The 15,461-nt window shown below is 44.0% G+C and overlaps 1 protein-coding gene across 1 annotated transcript in view; it reads left to right on the plus strand.

Annotated features, from left to right (window-relative positions):
• Positions 1-15,461, plus strand: part of LOC147020341 (guanine nucleotide-binding protein G(i) subunit alpha-1-like) — a 141,213-nt gene that overhangs the window by 75,217 nt on the left and 50,535 nt on the right. The window contains exon 3 of the mRNA XM_085895652.1: positions 1,774-1,915. Within this exon, the coding sequence (XP_085751778.1) occupies positions 1,774-1,915 (142 nt within the window). The remainder of the gene's footprint in view (positions 1-1,773; positions 1,916-15,461) is intronic.

A 15,461-nucleotide genomic window follows, 5' to 3' on the forward strand; every position in this document is an offset into this window, starting at 1 on the left:
CATCCCTTCCCCTCTGCCCTCACCTCCTCACCCGCTATGGTATGCGGAAACACTGACTCAGAAGAATGATGGAGCACGTACAGATACAATGACAAATTAATTATTGTAAGTACTGTGCAATAAAACCTGTATATTAAAAGAGTTCAAGAATAATGCTTCACTGGGAAGGGGTAAAGTGACTTTCAGGCCTATATATATATATATATATATATATATATATATATATATATATATATATATATATATATATATATATATATATATATATATATATATATATATATATATATATATATATATATATATATATATATATTAATCCTTCAAAAGTCTTCTTCTCTGAAGTGGCTGAACAGATCGAGGCAAATGTTTACATGTATAACCGCCTATCCATAAGAAACAAAAGGTTCACACATATAACATCATTGGTCACATCATTTGGCAGCCATTTTGGATTTATCCTAAAACCAATAGAAAAACTTCTCCAGAACGGCTGGACAGATCGAGGGGAAACTTCACACAAATGTTGTTCCCTGAGCCATGGGTGTACAAGTTTGTTCAGGAATAATTGATGTCACGTGGTTAAGGAATAATTGATGTCACGTGGTTTGGCAGCCATATTGGATTGAAGAAAAATATTAAATAATGTTTTCTCTGGAACCGCTTAATCAGTCGACGTGAAACTTCACAATTATGATCTAGTGCTGATGGGGAACACAAGTTTTAAATTTCAACTTCATCGGACTCATGGTTTGGCAGCCAGAATTATTTAATTTTTTATCTGGGTTCTTTTTTATTTTTTGAATAAGGCTCACTTGGCTGCACCTGGATGGGTGTGAAGTGGACTTGCATCTGAAATGTGAATCCTATCGAGGTTCCTCCTTATGACTTCATCTTTGCTTTTTGCTTGTTTGGGCTCCTGATTACTCCAATGCAGGACTGTATCTATGTGGTCTTCCATTTGATTTGAATTGAATGTATTTTAATCCCATTCCAAATTCAATTGAATAATGAATATTAATTTTAAAAGGTCATGGGTCAAGGTCAGGTGTCCAATCAAAGTGGAGTTGCATCAAAACGGGACGTCTTGGTACCTTGTCGTCACTGGCAGCAGTTATAAAGTGGCAGTTTTAATTATGTCTCTTATTAAAAACATAACACACCAGTACACAAATGCCACACAAAATACACCACACAAAAGCAGTCCTGGCAAGGGTCAGCAATCTCCGATTGCTCTTTTTCTTGTTTCAGATGTAATTGTACATGGTTATACATGTAATAAGAAAGGATCATTTTAAAAAGCAATCCTATGCATGAAGACTCATGGATGGTCTTTTACATGAACATGACACTCATAACAAGGAAGCGAAACACGACAGTCAAACTAATAAAGGAAAAGGATATGCACAAAAAGGAAGTTCTGCTCATTTGGCCTGCACCGTTGTCTCCGACTACAACACTGGAATCCGAGAGCACGTGGCAAAACACTCGAGTGATACTTCCGTATACAGTGTGGTCAGGTTCATGCCTCGGAGGCAGACAACTAACTACACTGAACACCCGAACAGCAATGATTTCTCTTTTGTGTTGTTTTCTGTCAATTTACTCTTAAATATGCAATTCTCACACAATTTGTTGCACTTCTGTAAATGGTGGCATGGCATGATATTCAAAGAGATTGACTAAACGTGCAAGATCCGAGGTTACCATGTAAAGAAGTGTAACACGGATGAATTGTGATGACTTAATTCTCACGTTGTTGCCCCCACGTAGGATAATCCACGAGTGCGGATATTCCCAAGAGGAGTGCAACCAATATCGAGCCGTCGTTTTCAGCAACACCATTCAGTCCATCGTCGCCATTATCCGTGCCATGGGAAACCTCAAGATTGACTTTGGAGACCCGACCTGTGCCGTAAGTTATCCTCTTTTTAACAATCCGTGACTACCGAATACCCGCATGGTTGGTGTTTTCAATGTGAAACGTATTCGAAGATTTATTATTTTAAAATGGGAGGAAAACATTCCGTTGACATTTTAGGTGTCTTTGGCTCATTCGTGATCTCTTGTTGAAGGCTCATCCAAGCGGTTGTGAACTGAACTGCGAATGATCGTGGCATTGGTCAAAGCATTCAGGGAATGTAGTCATTGCCCCAGTATTCAGGCTATGTTCACATATACACAGATATGGATATGGCAAAGACACGTGGGAAATCGGACACTGTGTTCACATGTACACGGATACAGATATAGTGTGTCACAAGTGTGGAAATTGCAAGATATGGCACCAGCTCAGTGTGACCACTCCTCATTTTCATAAATGCCAAGGTGAGCCAATTAAAAAAGCCAATAATTCACAAGGTTTCGGAAAAGCGATGATAATAGAAAACCTATCCGCCGAGAAAACCTATAGAAAACCAAGACGCCAAGGTGAACAACGAATAGCCAAGATCTGGTGAAAAAAGCCAAGGAGTGGTCACACTGCACCAGCTATGTCAAGGATGCAAAGTTCTCTGCACCACGGACACCCTCACGGCCCATGACATCAGCAATGCAGACCCAGACATTGTGTATTTTTTGAGCATCTTTGTGTTCGAGGAGTCTTGGGTTGTAGAGATAAGGGTTTCTTTCCCCTCACTAGTTCTATCAACCACTCAACTCCTTCAGCACTGATCGGATTCTCGATACTCCACGTATTGAATACCATGATGTCAATGAGGGCAGTTCGCCATCCGGTGGCATTGCGGATACAATTTCAAAGAGCTACATGGTGCGAATGGAAAAATCGTATCCGTATCTGCATGCCGTATCCATGACTCGATAGCTCCGAACACAGACATTGAAAACCATTGATCGCAATTTTTACCGTCTCCGTATCTATGTATGTAGGAAACATAGCTGCAGGCTTACTTTTGGCAAATAATTCAAAAATATAAAAAAATAGTCTTGTCCGATATACATATTATGTATGCAGTTTTTTGAAAGGTTAAGGAGACTTGGCTTGCATGGTTGTTTTTCCTCCACACCCCTCCAAGTTATTGTTTGCATCAGAGAACACACTAAAAGTTACGAACATTTCTGTAGCTCACAATTGCATGTTTATGTAGCAGGTAGTTACTATATCGCGGAGTGTTGCTGAAGTATTCCTCAAAACAGGACAGCAATGTATGATTTGGGAAGGCTTCATGATGACCCTGAGATTTATTTTTTGGAAAGTACCGTGTGATTAGAAGTTGTCATTGTCACTTAAAAGGCGGTAGGTAGGTGGCAGATCTTACCGTCTGTCTGGTGTGCCAAAACCTGGCACCTACCGGTATTTGTCGACATTTCAATAAATCAATCATTTGTTTATTTATTTATTTATTTTAATCGATCAAAACCTTGCAGTGGAGCTCGTATGTAAATGCAGGACAAGGACATTAGCAGACATGAGTGGATATTTACATGAATTACAAGGACATTGATACATCCAGACTCGGTGGAATAAAGGTTTGAGCGTCCACTCTGAGTCTGGGGGGTCTGTGGTGCAAATCTATGGCCGAGTTATACTAAAGCCATTAAGAATGGTACCTGCTGCTTCCTTGTTTGACGCTCAGCATTTAGACAACAGAGAGAGGACAAATCCAAGGGTTGGCATCCATGGGAAGAGAAAATTATTCCTTAATTGGTCAACTGAGTGCGGTGAGAACAAAACGTCATCATAAAATATCTTGTCACTGGTACGCAAAGTGCTCTGGGAAGTGACATCACTTCCTTCAACATCAATGGCTGTGTTTATGTGAAAGTATGTATTTGTCTACATGTGTATGTGTCATTAGTGTTTGTAGGCCCCACGATAGCCCTTGGACCCTGGAGACAAAAGAGACAAGCATGGTCTATAGCAGGGTTGGCCAATACGCTCCTCACTCGCCACATGTGGCGAATCGGACACAGACATGTGGCGAATTGAGGTTTTTCAAAAGTTGTTTTTTAAAAATTATTTTTGTAAACAGTTGCATTGGTTCATTGGTTGTGAGACAGCACCAGCAGGTTCCCGATAAACCCAATATAATTTCGAGCTAACTAAATTGGCCGAGGTTAAACTGCTATTCTTAATATCCCTCAAAAACAAATGACTTCCTTTTTTACCTGGCCGTTGTACTGATGACAGCAAGCACTACCTGCAGATATCAATGATCTATCTGACTGTCAACCAGTTTCTATGAACAAATCTATACCTATAAAAGGCAAAACAAATCTCTCTCTCTCTCCTCTCTCTCTCTCTCCTCTCTCTCTCTCTCTCTCTCTCTCTCTCTCTCTCTCTCTCTCTCTCTCTCTCTCTCTCTCTCTCTCTCTCTCTCTCTCTCTCTCTCTCTCTCTCTCTCTCTCTCTCTCTCTCTCTCTCTCTCTCTCTCTCTCTCTCTCTCTCTTTCTCTCTCTCTCTCTCTTCTCTCTCTTCTCTCTTTCTCTCTTTCTCTCTTTCTCTCTTTCTCTCTTCTTCTCTCTTTCTCTCTTTCTCTCTTCTCTCTTTCTCTCTTTCTCTCTTTCTCTCTTTCTTCTCTTTTCTCTCTTTCTCTCTTTCTCTCTTTCTCTCTTTCTCTCTTTCTCTCTTTCTCTCTTTCTCTCTTTCTCTCTTTCTCTCTTTCTCTTCTTTTCTCTTTTTCTCTTTCTGTCTTTCTCTCTTTCTCTGTTTCTCCCTTCTTCTCCTTCTTCTCCTTCTTCTCCTTCTTCTCCTTCTTCTCTCCTTCTTCTCCCTTCTTCTCCCTTCTTCTCTCTTCTCTTCTTCTCTTCTTCTCCCTTCTTCTCTTCTTCTCTTCTTCTCCTTCTTCTCCCTTCTTCTCCTTCTTCTCCTTCTTCTCCTTCTTTCTCCTTCTTCTCCTTCTTCTTCTCCCTTCTTCTCCCTTCTTCTCCCTTCTTCTCCCTTCTTCTTCTCCTTCTTCTCCCTTCTTCTCCCTTCTTCTCCCTTCTTCTCCCTTCTTCTCCTTCTTCTCCCTTCTTCTCCCTTCTTCTCCCTTCTTCTCCCTTCTTCTCCCTTCTTCTCCCTTCTTCTCCTTCTTCTCCCTTCTTCTCCCTTCTTCTCCCTTCTTCTCCCTTCTTCTCCCTTCTTCTCCTTCTTCTCCCTTCTTCTCCCTTCTTCTCCCTTCTTCTCCCTTCTTCTCCTTCTTCTCCCTTCTTCTCCCTTCTTCTCCCTTCTTCTCCCTTCTTCTCCTTCTTCTCCCTTCTTCTCCTTCTTCTCCTTCTTCTCCTTCTTCTCCTTCTTCTCCCTTCTTCTCCCTTCTTCTCCCTTCTTCTCCCTTCTTCTCCCTTCTTCTCCTTCTTCTCCCTTCTTCTCCTTCTTCTCCTTCTTCTCCCTTCTTCTCCCTTCTTCTCCTTCTTCTCCCTTCTTCTCCCTTCTTCTCCCTTCTTCTCCCTTCTTCTCCCTTCTTCTCCCTTCTTCTCCCTTCTTCTCCCTTCTTCTCCTTCTTCTCCCTTCTTCTCCCTTCTTCTCCCTTCTTCTCCCTTCTTCTCCCTTCTTCTCCTTCTTCTCCCTTCTTCTCCCTTCTTCTCCCTTCTTCTCCCTTCTCCCTTCTTCTCCCTTCTTCTCCCTTCTTCTCCCTTCTTCTCCCTTCTTCTCCCTTCTTCTCCCTTCTTCTCCTTCTTCTCCCTTCTTCCCTTCTTCTCCTTCTTCTCCCTTCTTCTCTTCTTCTCCCTTCTTATCCTTCTTATCCCTTCTTATCCTTCTTCTCCTTCTTATCCCTTCTTATCCTTCTTATCCCTTCTTCTCCCTTCTTCTCCCTTCTTCTCCCTTCTTCTCCCTTCTTCTCCCTTCTTCTCCTTCTTCTCCTTCTTCTCCTTCTTCTCCCTTCTTCTCCCTTCTTCTCCCTTCTTCTCCCTTCTTCTCCCTTCTTCTCCCTTCTTCTCCCTTCTTCTCCCTTCTTCTCCCTTCTTCTCCCTTCTTCTCCCTTCTTCTCCCTTCTTCTCCTTCTTCTCCCTTCTTCTCCTTCTTCTCCCTTCTTCTCCCTTCTTCTCCCTTCTTCTCCCTTCTTCTCCCTTCTTCTCCCTTCTTCTCCCTTCTTCTCCCTTCTTCTCCCTTCTTCTCCCTTCTTCTCCCTTCTTCTCCCTTCTTCTCCCTTCTTCTCCCTTCTTCTCCCTTCTTCTCCCTTCTTCTCCCTTCTTCTCCCTTCTTCTCCCTTCTTCTCCCTTCTTCTCCCTTCTTCTCCCTTCTTCTCCTTCTTCTCCCTTCTTCTCCCTTCTTCTCCCTTCTTCTCCCTTCTTCTCCCTTCTTCTCCCTTCTTCTTCTCCTTCTTCTCCTTCTTCTCCTTCTTCTCCCTTCTTCTCCCTTCTTCTCCCTTCTTCTCCCTTCTTCTCCTTCTTCTCCTTCTTCTCCCTCGGCTCCTTCTTCTCCTTCTTCTCCCTCGGCTCCTTCTCCTTCTTCTCCCTCGGCTCCTTCTCCTTCTTCTCCCTTCTTCTCCCTTCTTCTCCCTTCTTCTCCCTTCTTCTCCTTCTTCTCCCTTCTTCTCCCTTCTTCTCCCTTCTTCTCCTTCTTCTCCCTTCTTCTCCCTTCTTCTCCTTCTTCTCCCTTCTTCTCCTTCTTCTCCTTCTTCTCCTTCTTCTCCCTTCTTCTCCTTCTTCTCCCTTCTTCTCCCTTCTTCTCCCTTCTTCTCCCTTCTTCTCCCTTCTTCTCCCTTCTTCTCCTTCTTCTCCTTCTTCTCCCTTCTTCTCCCTTCTTCTCCCTTCTTCTCCCCTTCTTCTCCCTTCTTCTCCCTTCTTCTCCTTCTTCTCCCTTCTTCTCCCTTCTTCTCCTTCTTCCCTTCTTCTCCCTTCTTCTCCCTTCTTCTCCCTTCTTCTCCTTCTTCTCCCTTCTTCTCCCTTCTTCTCCCTTCTTCTCCCTTCTTCTCCCTTCTTCTCCCTTCTTCTCCTTCTTCTCCCTTCTTCTCCCTTCTTCTCCTTCTTCTCCTTCTTCTCCCTTCTTCTCCTTCTTCTCCCTTCTTCTCCCTTCTTCTCCCTTCTTCTCCTTCTTCTCCCTTCTTCTCCCTTCTTCTCCCTTCTTCTCCCTTCTTCTCCTTCTTCTCCCTTCTTCTCCCTTCTTCTCCCTTCTTCTCCCTTCTTCTCCCTTCTTCTCCTTCTTCTCCCTTCTTCTCCCTTCTTCTCCTTCTTCTCCCTTCTTCTCCCTTCTTCTCCCTTCTTCTCCCTTCTTCTCCCTTCTTCTCCCTTCTTCTCCCTTCTTCTCCCTTCTTCTCCCTTCTTCTCCCTTCTTCTCCCTTCTTCTCCCTTCTTCTCCTTCTTCTCCTTCTTCTCCCTTCTTCTCCCTTCTTCTCCCTTCTTCTCCCTTCTTCTCCCTTCTTCTCCCTTCTTCTCCTTCTTCTCCCTTCTTCTCCTTCTTCTCCCTTCTTCTCCTTCTTCTCCCTTCTTCTCCCTTCTTCTCCCTTCTTCTCCCTTCTTCTCCTTCTTCTCCCTTCTTCTCCCTTCTTCTCCCTTCTTCTCCCTTCTTCTCCCTTCTTCTCCCTTCTTCTCCCTTCTTCTCCCTTCTTCTCCCTTCTTCTCCTTCTTCTCCTTCTTCTCCCTTCTTCTCCCTTCTTCTCCCTTCTTCTCCCTTCTTCTCCCTTCTTCTCCCTTCTTCTCCCTTCTTCTCCCTTCTTCTCCCTTCTTCTCCCTTCTTCTCCCTTCTTCTCCCTTCTTCTCCTTCTTCTCCTTCTTCTCCCTTCTTCTCCCTTCTTCTCCCTTCTTCTCCCTTCTTCTCCCTTCTTCTCCCTTCTTCTCCCTTCTTCTCCTTCTTCTCCCTTCTTCTCCCTTCTTCTCCCTTCTTCTCCTTCTTCTCCCTTCTTCTCCCTTCTTCTCCTTCTTCTCCCTTCTTCTCCCTTCTTCTCCCTTCTTCTCCCTTCTTCTCCCTTCTTCTCCCTTCTTCTCCTTCTTCTCCCTTCTTCTCCTTCTTCTCCCTTCTTCTCCCTTCTTCTCCCTTCTTCTCCCTTCTTCTCCCTTCTTCTCCCTTCTTCTCCCTTCTTCTCCCTTCTTCTCCCTTCTTCTCTCTTCTTCTCTCTTCTTCTCTCTTTTTCTCTTTCCCCTCTCTCTTTCTCTTTCTCTTTCTCTCTCCCTCTCTCTTTCTCTTTCTCTTTTCTCTCTCCCCTCTCTCTTTCTCTTTCTCTTTTCTCTCTCCCCTCTCTTTCTCTTTCTCTTTCTCTCTCCCCTCTCTCTTTCTCTTTCTCTTTCTCTCTCCCTCTCTCTTTCTCTTTCTCTTTCTCTCTCCCCTCTCTTTCTCTTTCTCTTTCTCTTTCTCTCTCTTTCTCTCTCCCTCTCTCTCTTTCTCTTTCTCTTTCTCTCTCTCTCTCTTTCTCTTTCTCTTTCTCTCTCCCTCTCTCTTTCTCTTTCTCTTTCTCTCTCCCTCTTTCTCTTTCTCTTTCTCTTTCTCTCTCCCCTCTCTTTCTCTTTCTCTTTCTCTTTCTCTCTCCCCTCTCTTTCTCTTTCTCTTTCTCTTTCTCTCTCCCCTCTCTCTTTCTTTCTATATGTTCTATGCATAGCCACATCTTCTAAGGTCTAAACTCCAAACTCAGGGTACAAATAGAACTTTGTGTGGGAGGTAACATAAGCTATGTGGCCGCAGCCTCATGCAGGGTGTGGGGGTGGAAAGGGGGGGGTGTAGATTCTCTATGTAAATGTGTAACGTGTAGCGCCACCTGGTGGTGATGGCAGAGGATATTACAATTTCCTTTTTTTCCAGGGCGATGCTGAGGTTAAAGCACTCTTCACATGGGTAAATTTGTCCTCCTCCTCTTCTTCACCTCCCGCCCCCCCCCCATACCCCAAACCACCAATGGCAAGTCCTCAGACAATATTTGCCAAAACAATTAAAACGCCATTCCATCAGTAAATTCATCCCGAGTATTACATACCAACATGTAGTTTCACCTCCCTAGGGAAGGGGCGGTGGCAGGGGGGGGGGGAGCAGGATAGCTCCATGGACTGAGGGTGGGGGAGCAGCAGGAGAGGTCCGTGGACTGAGAATGGGGCAGGAGAGCAGGTGGGGCGGGCGGGGGGGGTGTTGTGAATGGTTTAAAACGGTGAGTTGACGTGATGTCGGTTTGGGTTTCTATAAAACTAGAAAGTGCCCGGCTGTCCTGTCCTCCAAAGCCCATTTGCATCTGCTTTGGGAAAAAAAAATTTAGGCATTGTCAGGAGCGAGGAGGGGGACATTGTTAATGGGGTATTCATCACAATAAGTCTCACAGGCTTTTTAGATTCTGAATTGCAAACGATACATACCAACACACAAAGAGGAAGATCAAAATGAAAATGGAAAGCACGTCCGCATGCAAAATGCAAAGCCGTTTGCATTCAGATATCTTTTCCTTCAGACATATTCAGGGATGGATGCACATGGAAATTGAAACAGAGCTACAATCAGCTAATCAATGCATCAATCTTTGTCATTGGGTACAAAGTGTTACTTATTTACGTTTCTCTTCCCACGCGATGCCGGGTAAATCTGATAGTCCACAATAAACTTCTATTTTTAACTCCATCTGCCGAAGGTGGAAGGAAGTTATGTTTGCACCCATATCTATCTGTCTGTCCATTTGTTACTTACGAAATCTAAAGATTTCGTAAGTATATTGATGACTTCCGTTTCTGTTTGTTATCTTGCCAAAACGAAGTTTTTGCAAGATATGTTAGTCAGCTTGTATGTTTTTTTTTTTGTTTTATTTTGTTTGTTTATTTGTTTGTCTGTAATCACGTATAAAAAATTCTGCAGAGCACAGTTATCATTGGAAATTTTTGTAACTTCGCATATCAGAGGCCTATAGAGGTCCCTTTCAGTGCACAAAATTTTGAAGGTCAAGGTCAAAGGTCAAGGTTACTTTATCGCAAATCAGGGGAGTCGACGAAACCCTTATTTTTTGAGTAATTTTGATCGGATCGTCTTCAAACTTCATGGGAATATAGTTCATGGTCTGGCGCTCAGCTGATTAATTTTTGGTGGCGATTGGCCTTGACCTTCATATGTTTTTTTTTTGTTTGTTTGTTTTGGGTTTTTTTTGGTCTGTAATCACGTATAAATCACTCTGCAGAGCACAGTTGTCATTGGAAATTTTTGTAACTTCGCACATCAGAGGCCTATAGAGGTCCCTTTCAGCGCATAAAATTTTGAAGGTCAAGGTCAAAGGTCAAGGTCACTTTGTCGCAAATCAGGGGAGTCAACGAAACCCTTTTTTTTTGAGTAATTTTGATCGGATCACCTTCAAACTTCATGGGAATATAGTTCATGGTCTGGCACTCAGCTGATTAATTTTTGGTGGCGATTGGCCTTGACCTTCATGGTTAGCGCCTGAGGTCAAACATATTTGACCCTAAGGTCAAATTTTCAAGTTTTAGGAACCATATCGTGTAGTACCTCAAATTGAACACCTCGATGAGTGCTTTCTAGATATGTCAAGCTTGAGACATTATGACGTCATTTGGTGACGTTATGAGGCAAAAGCATATTTTTCATGGTTACTCTGTAGAACGATTCTCATCGGAATCTCTCGTAGGCAGATATTCCTCAAGGAGTCGCTCCTGGTTGATAGCAGCTCTGTTCACCTCAGTGTGACCTTAAAGAAGTCACACGTGGTCACCTTTTGGCAAGATACGGGTCACCCTGAGGGTGACATTGGTTTATTTGTTTGTTTGTATGCACGATAACTCGAGAACGGAAGAAGCTACCAATGTCAAATTACACCACGTGATTCAGGAGGGGGATGGCTAGTGCTGATTAGATTTTGGTCAAAATAGGTCAAAGGTCAAGGTCACAGTGAGGTCAAATATTCGATTTTTGATGGTTTGGTACAGATAACTCGAGAATGGAAGAAGCTACCAATGTCAAATTAAACCACGTGATTCAGGAGGGTGATGGCTCGTGCTGATTCGATTTTGGTCAAAATCAGTCAAAGGTCAAGGTCACAGTAGGTCAAACATCCAAAAAATGATAACTCGAGAACGGAAGAAGCTACCAATGTCAAATTACATCACGTGATTCAGGAGGGTGGTGGCGAGCACTGATTAGATTTTTGTCAAAATCGTTCAAAGGTCAAGGTCACAGTGAGTTCAAACATCCAAAACATTCGATTTTTGATGGTTTGGTACAGAATCATTGTAGAAACTTCTGGTTTGCGTCACTACCTTTTCGAGAGACAGCTTTTATTAGACAAGGTCAGAGGTCAAGTTGACGATTTCATAAGTACCAGTCGATGACTGCTTGTTTGTTTGTTTGTCAGCAGGTTATCTTAAAAGGTTGTGGATGGATTTGTACCAAACTTGCTGGGTGGATATATTTTGGACCAAATGAGCAATGGATTAGCTTTTATTGAAGATCCAAATCCAATTCCAGATTCTGGAGGTTTTTAAAAGTGTTCCTTTACCATTGAGAGATGGGGCCAAAATGATATATTTGATATTTTTTCGTCTGGACCGCTCGGAGTTCCCAGAGATTGTCAATGATTCCTTCGTCATTTGGTGACTATGGTGTGAAGTGGTGTAGGAAAGGTGACAGACACCGTTAATGTTTCCTTTTATTGTGCATTCTGGAACCGTTTAGCTATATTTAATGTGTATTAATATCACGACATTGTGGTGTTACATTTCAAATCACTAACATTCTCTTGTTTTTCTTCAAATTGAATGTTTTAGTGGGTAGCCGCCTAACCTTCCCTTCCCACTCCTTGCACAACCCCTCTCCCCCCCCTTTCCGAACCTTAAGACCAATAATTACATAAAGACGAAACATGTGGCGAATGTGGTGACCTGTTCGCGACAAGTTTGGCGAGCATCAATATCCTATTGGGCAATGAGGGTCTCTAGGATATGGGATTTGAACCCGAGGTCCCCTGCGTCATCATGAGCCACGGCTGCAGATGGCAACACTAAATAGGTAAAATCGATTTAATTTATTTTTTATCGCAGCCTTCATGAAATAATCTGGTAAACGCCGATGTTTTACTCTCATCAGACTCATCATGCTTGTCAGTATAAAGCACTCATCTGCCGCGAAAGTTCCATCCGCATCTATTCACTACGAGCAGAAGGGTTGATTGCATTATGTATTTCCATTGGCCGACATGCTGAAATGGAATTTAATAAACCCAAACAAATGGTGGCAAAAAAAAACCAGACGCCGTTACATGAATCACGAGGACATGAGGACGTCATTGTCGAATCAACGCAGTGTATGGATTTCATCCAAGGATCTCAGCATCACGCGATACACACTCAGATGGCGAATGCCCATGAGGCGAACCTCAATTATTGGCTGTGAAAGGCACTGGATAAAATCGACCGGACGTTGAACGAGGCATGCCAACCACCATGGAAAGTGTGGATGAGCAGTTTGTTCCGGGCGTTTTTACCCTTTGTTTGAGCAAAAGGGCACAATGACATTTCAATGGCAGCCAGGAAGCTGCGAGAGGTATTCGATTATGGATGCTGAAAACTGGATCCGTTTGGACTTTTCCTCAAAGTTCAACATCTGCAGTTTGTATGAGTAATTATGATTGGAACTGTTTAAAATAAGTATTATAATAGTAATAATCCTTACTATATTTCACTGACCGGTGTTTGTGTGTGTTTGGCATGCTACTCCTCCTTTAGTTTTGGACCAATTACATCCAGGCTTCCTGCATAGGATCAGCATCACCCCAATTAGTGTATAGAGGTGTTTTATCTTTGCCGGTGGTTTTTCCAGGGAGGGGGTGAGAGACACGAATTCTCGATGTAAATGTGTATCGTGTATTGCTGCTCCAGATGGGAGAGTCTATAACAAGTCCCCACCCTTTACATTCCTGTTCCCATGTTTTTCCAGTGGAGTGAGGTATTTTGAATTATGCAGCAAGAGGTATTTTGGAGAGGTTTTTGGAATTACACCTTTGAATATCAATGATAACATAACCCCCCTGACTGCTCGAGCAGGTGCTTCTAGAAATAAAAATAATAATAATAATAATCGTATTATAATGGAGCAAACGTATATGGCTATGTATATTTGTGCCAAAAACGTCGTCTTCTTAAAATTTTCTTCAACAAATTCTGCCATGCTGTTTATCTAACACACACATGTATATGTATATATATATGTTGTTCATCTTTCGGCTGCTCCCGTTAGGGGTCGCCACAGCGGATCATCCGTTATGATCCGCATACTGATTTGGCACAGGTTTTACGCCGGATGCCCTTCCTGACGCAACCCTGGTCGCCTCTTACGACACAGGGATCAGGATTTGGGTTTCGCCATGATTCCAGGCTGCTCTACACCCTACCCAGTGCAGAGTCCCCGTCCTCAAGCGATCCTCCAACCCAAGCCTCCGAGTAGCCGGATTACAGGCGCACGCCACTACGCCCGGTCTATATGTATATATATATATATATATATATATATATATATATATATATATATATATATATATATATATATATATATATATATATATATATATATATATATATATATATATATATATATATATATATATATATATATATATATATATATATATATATATATATATATATATATATATATATATATATATATATACATATATATATATATATATAGATCTTTCTAACCACTGACTGATATTAAAGTTGGTACTTTTCGGGTGACATAGAAAGCTGAAATTTTGTATGCCGATGGGCATCGAAGCCGATACACCTGGAAAATCAGAGAACCACCAGAAAGCATCCGTAAATGAAGAAAAAAAAAATTAATGGAAAATCAAATGCAGCTGAGCGACCCATGACAATGGGGAAGCACAGTTCGTGTAAGCATTCCCCGCTAGTAATATATTGTTGCGGATTCGCGCCCGCCGGCGTGCGAGCGGCCACGTAACTCGAATCGCGGCACGTCGCCCACCGGACGGACAATCCCGTCGTGACCCTCTAGGACTAACGCTGGGAACTAGTCACGGGTGGGCCTTTCGGCCTCACCACGATCGTGCCAATCGGCCCCCCGCGTGGGATAGGGTTGCTCGCCAAATTCGACCTACCTAAGTACCCACACGGAGGGTAGATCGGGCGATCGCACCTCGCCGCAGGTCGACTTCGGACACGGGCCACTTTAAGCGACCCGTTCCGTACTATCGGGATAACCGAGCGGTGTTATCGTCAACCTCGACGGTTCGATTAATTATTGGGCGTATTTAGCCCAAGACCAACCCTTTACGTGAAGTAAGATGGAGATTCAATAAAAGAAAAGACGAAGCGAAACGGGAAAAACAGTTCAACATAAAGCACATTTATTCCGCGGCAAACGGAAAGCACACATATACAATTACAATAATTATGCACCAAAAGCAAATGTAACAAAAGAAGAAACACAACAATTATGCACCAAAAGCAATTGCAACAAAAGAAACACAATGCAGATCTACTACCGACTACCGAGCACATGACAACACTTATACAGTTTTACTTCACAGACGGCGCCGACAACACATATACTCCAAAGCAAAAGAAAAAGGGGCCACCCTCATCGACAAGGGGGCAGACGGGCCTGGGGCCGAGACCGCGTTGAGCCTACCCGTCTGGTGATGAGCCGCAAAATGGCGGCGGCGCCCCTACTCCGCGGGCCTCGCTGGCACTGCCTGGAATGGGGTGGGAACGGGGCCCCCTTCTCACACTATCTCAGCGCGGGGGGGAAACAGGAGGGGGTTGTTGATGCTCGGGGGAATGAGGATATCTGGCTGGCTTGGGTCCCGCGACGAGCGACTCCACTGCGACCTCGATCGCGTTACCGGCCTCCCCTCTCCGCAGCTCCCCGACTCTGACACGAGCGCCGACCTCCACAAAGATTCTTGGCTTCTCCAGCCTCTGCGGACCCCGACAGACACTCTCTCGACTGCTTTCGCCGCCGCCACAACTCTCCAACTCTTTCCTCTTCTCAACTCTTCAACTCTTCCCAACTGCCTCCAACTGCTGCCTTCGCCGCTGCCACAACTCTCCAACTCTCCCACTCTCCACTCTCTCAACTCCGTCCAACTGCTGCCTTCGCCGCTGCCACAACTCTCCAACTCTCCAACTCTCCCACTCTCCACTCTCTCAACTCCGTCCAACTGCTCCGATTCGCTCCGCGCTCGGTGCTTTATAGTCCGACAGGAGAAATCATATGCAGATTTTTGGATCAGGAATGGCTCGGGGCGGAGCCACGCTCCCCATTGGACAGAGGAAAAGTGGGCGTGAATCATTCTTGATCCGATTTCTCGGAAAGGCTGGTGTTTTTGCACCCGCTGCTCGGTGCGCGCCCTGTACGAGTCCAGGATCGGTGCCCACGAGCGGCGCGGGAATGGCGGTGATGCGATGGTTGCGAGGGCGAGTTGTGACGGTAAAGGTCGTGGCTGTTGGCGTTGCTGTTGTTGTGAAGCGGCGTTGCGGTTGGTGGTTGGTGTGTGAAAGCGGTTGTGGCGTGGTTGGCTCAAAATAAAGATAGAACAGAAAAACGGCTATCCTGAAGGGTCGCAGCCCGAATGAATGACATTTAT

Source organism: Eptatretus burgeri, chromosome 9 (genome assembly GCF_056783735.1).
Source record: "Eptatretus burgeri isolate ZD-2024b chromosome 9, Ebu_testis_v1, whole genome shotgun sequence".
NCBI classification, from domain to species: Eukaryota; Metazoa; Chordata; class Myxini; order Myxiniformes; family Myxinidae; genus Eptatretus; species Eptatretus burgeri.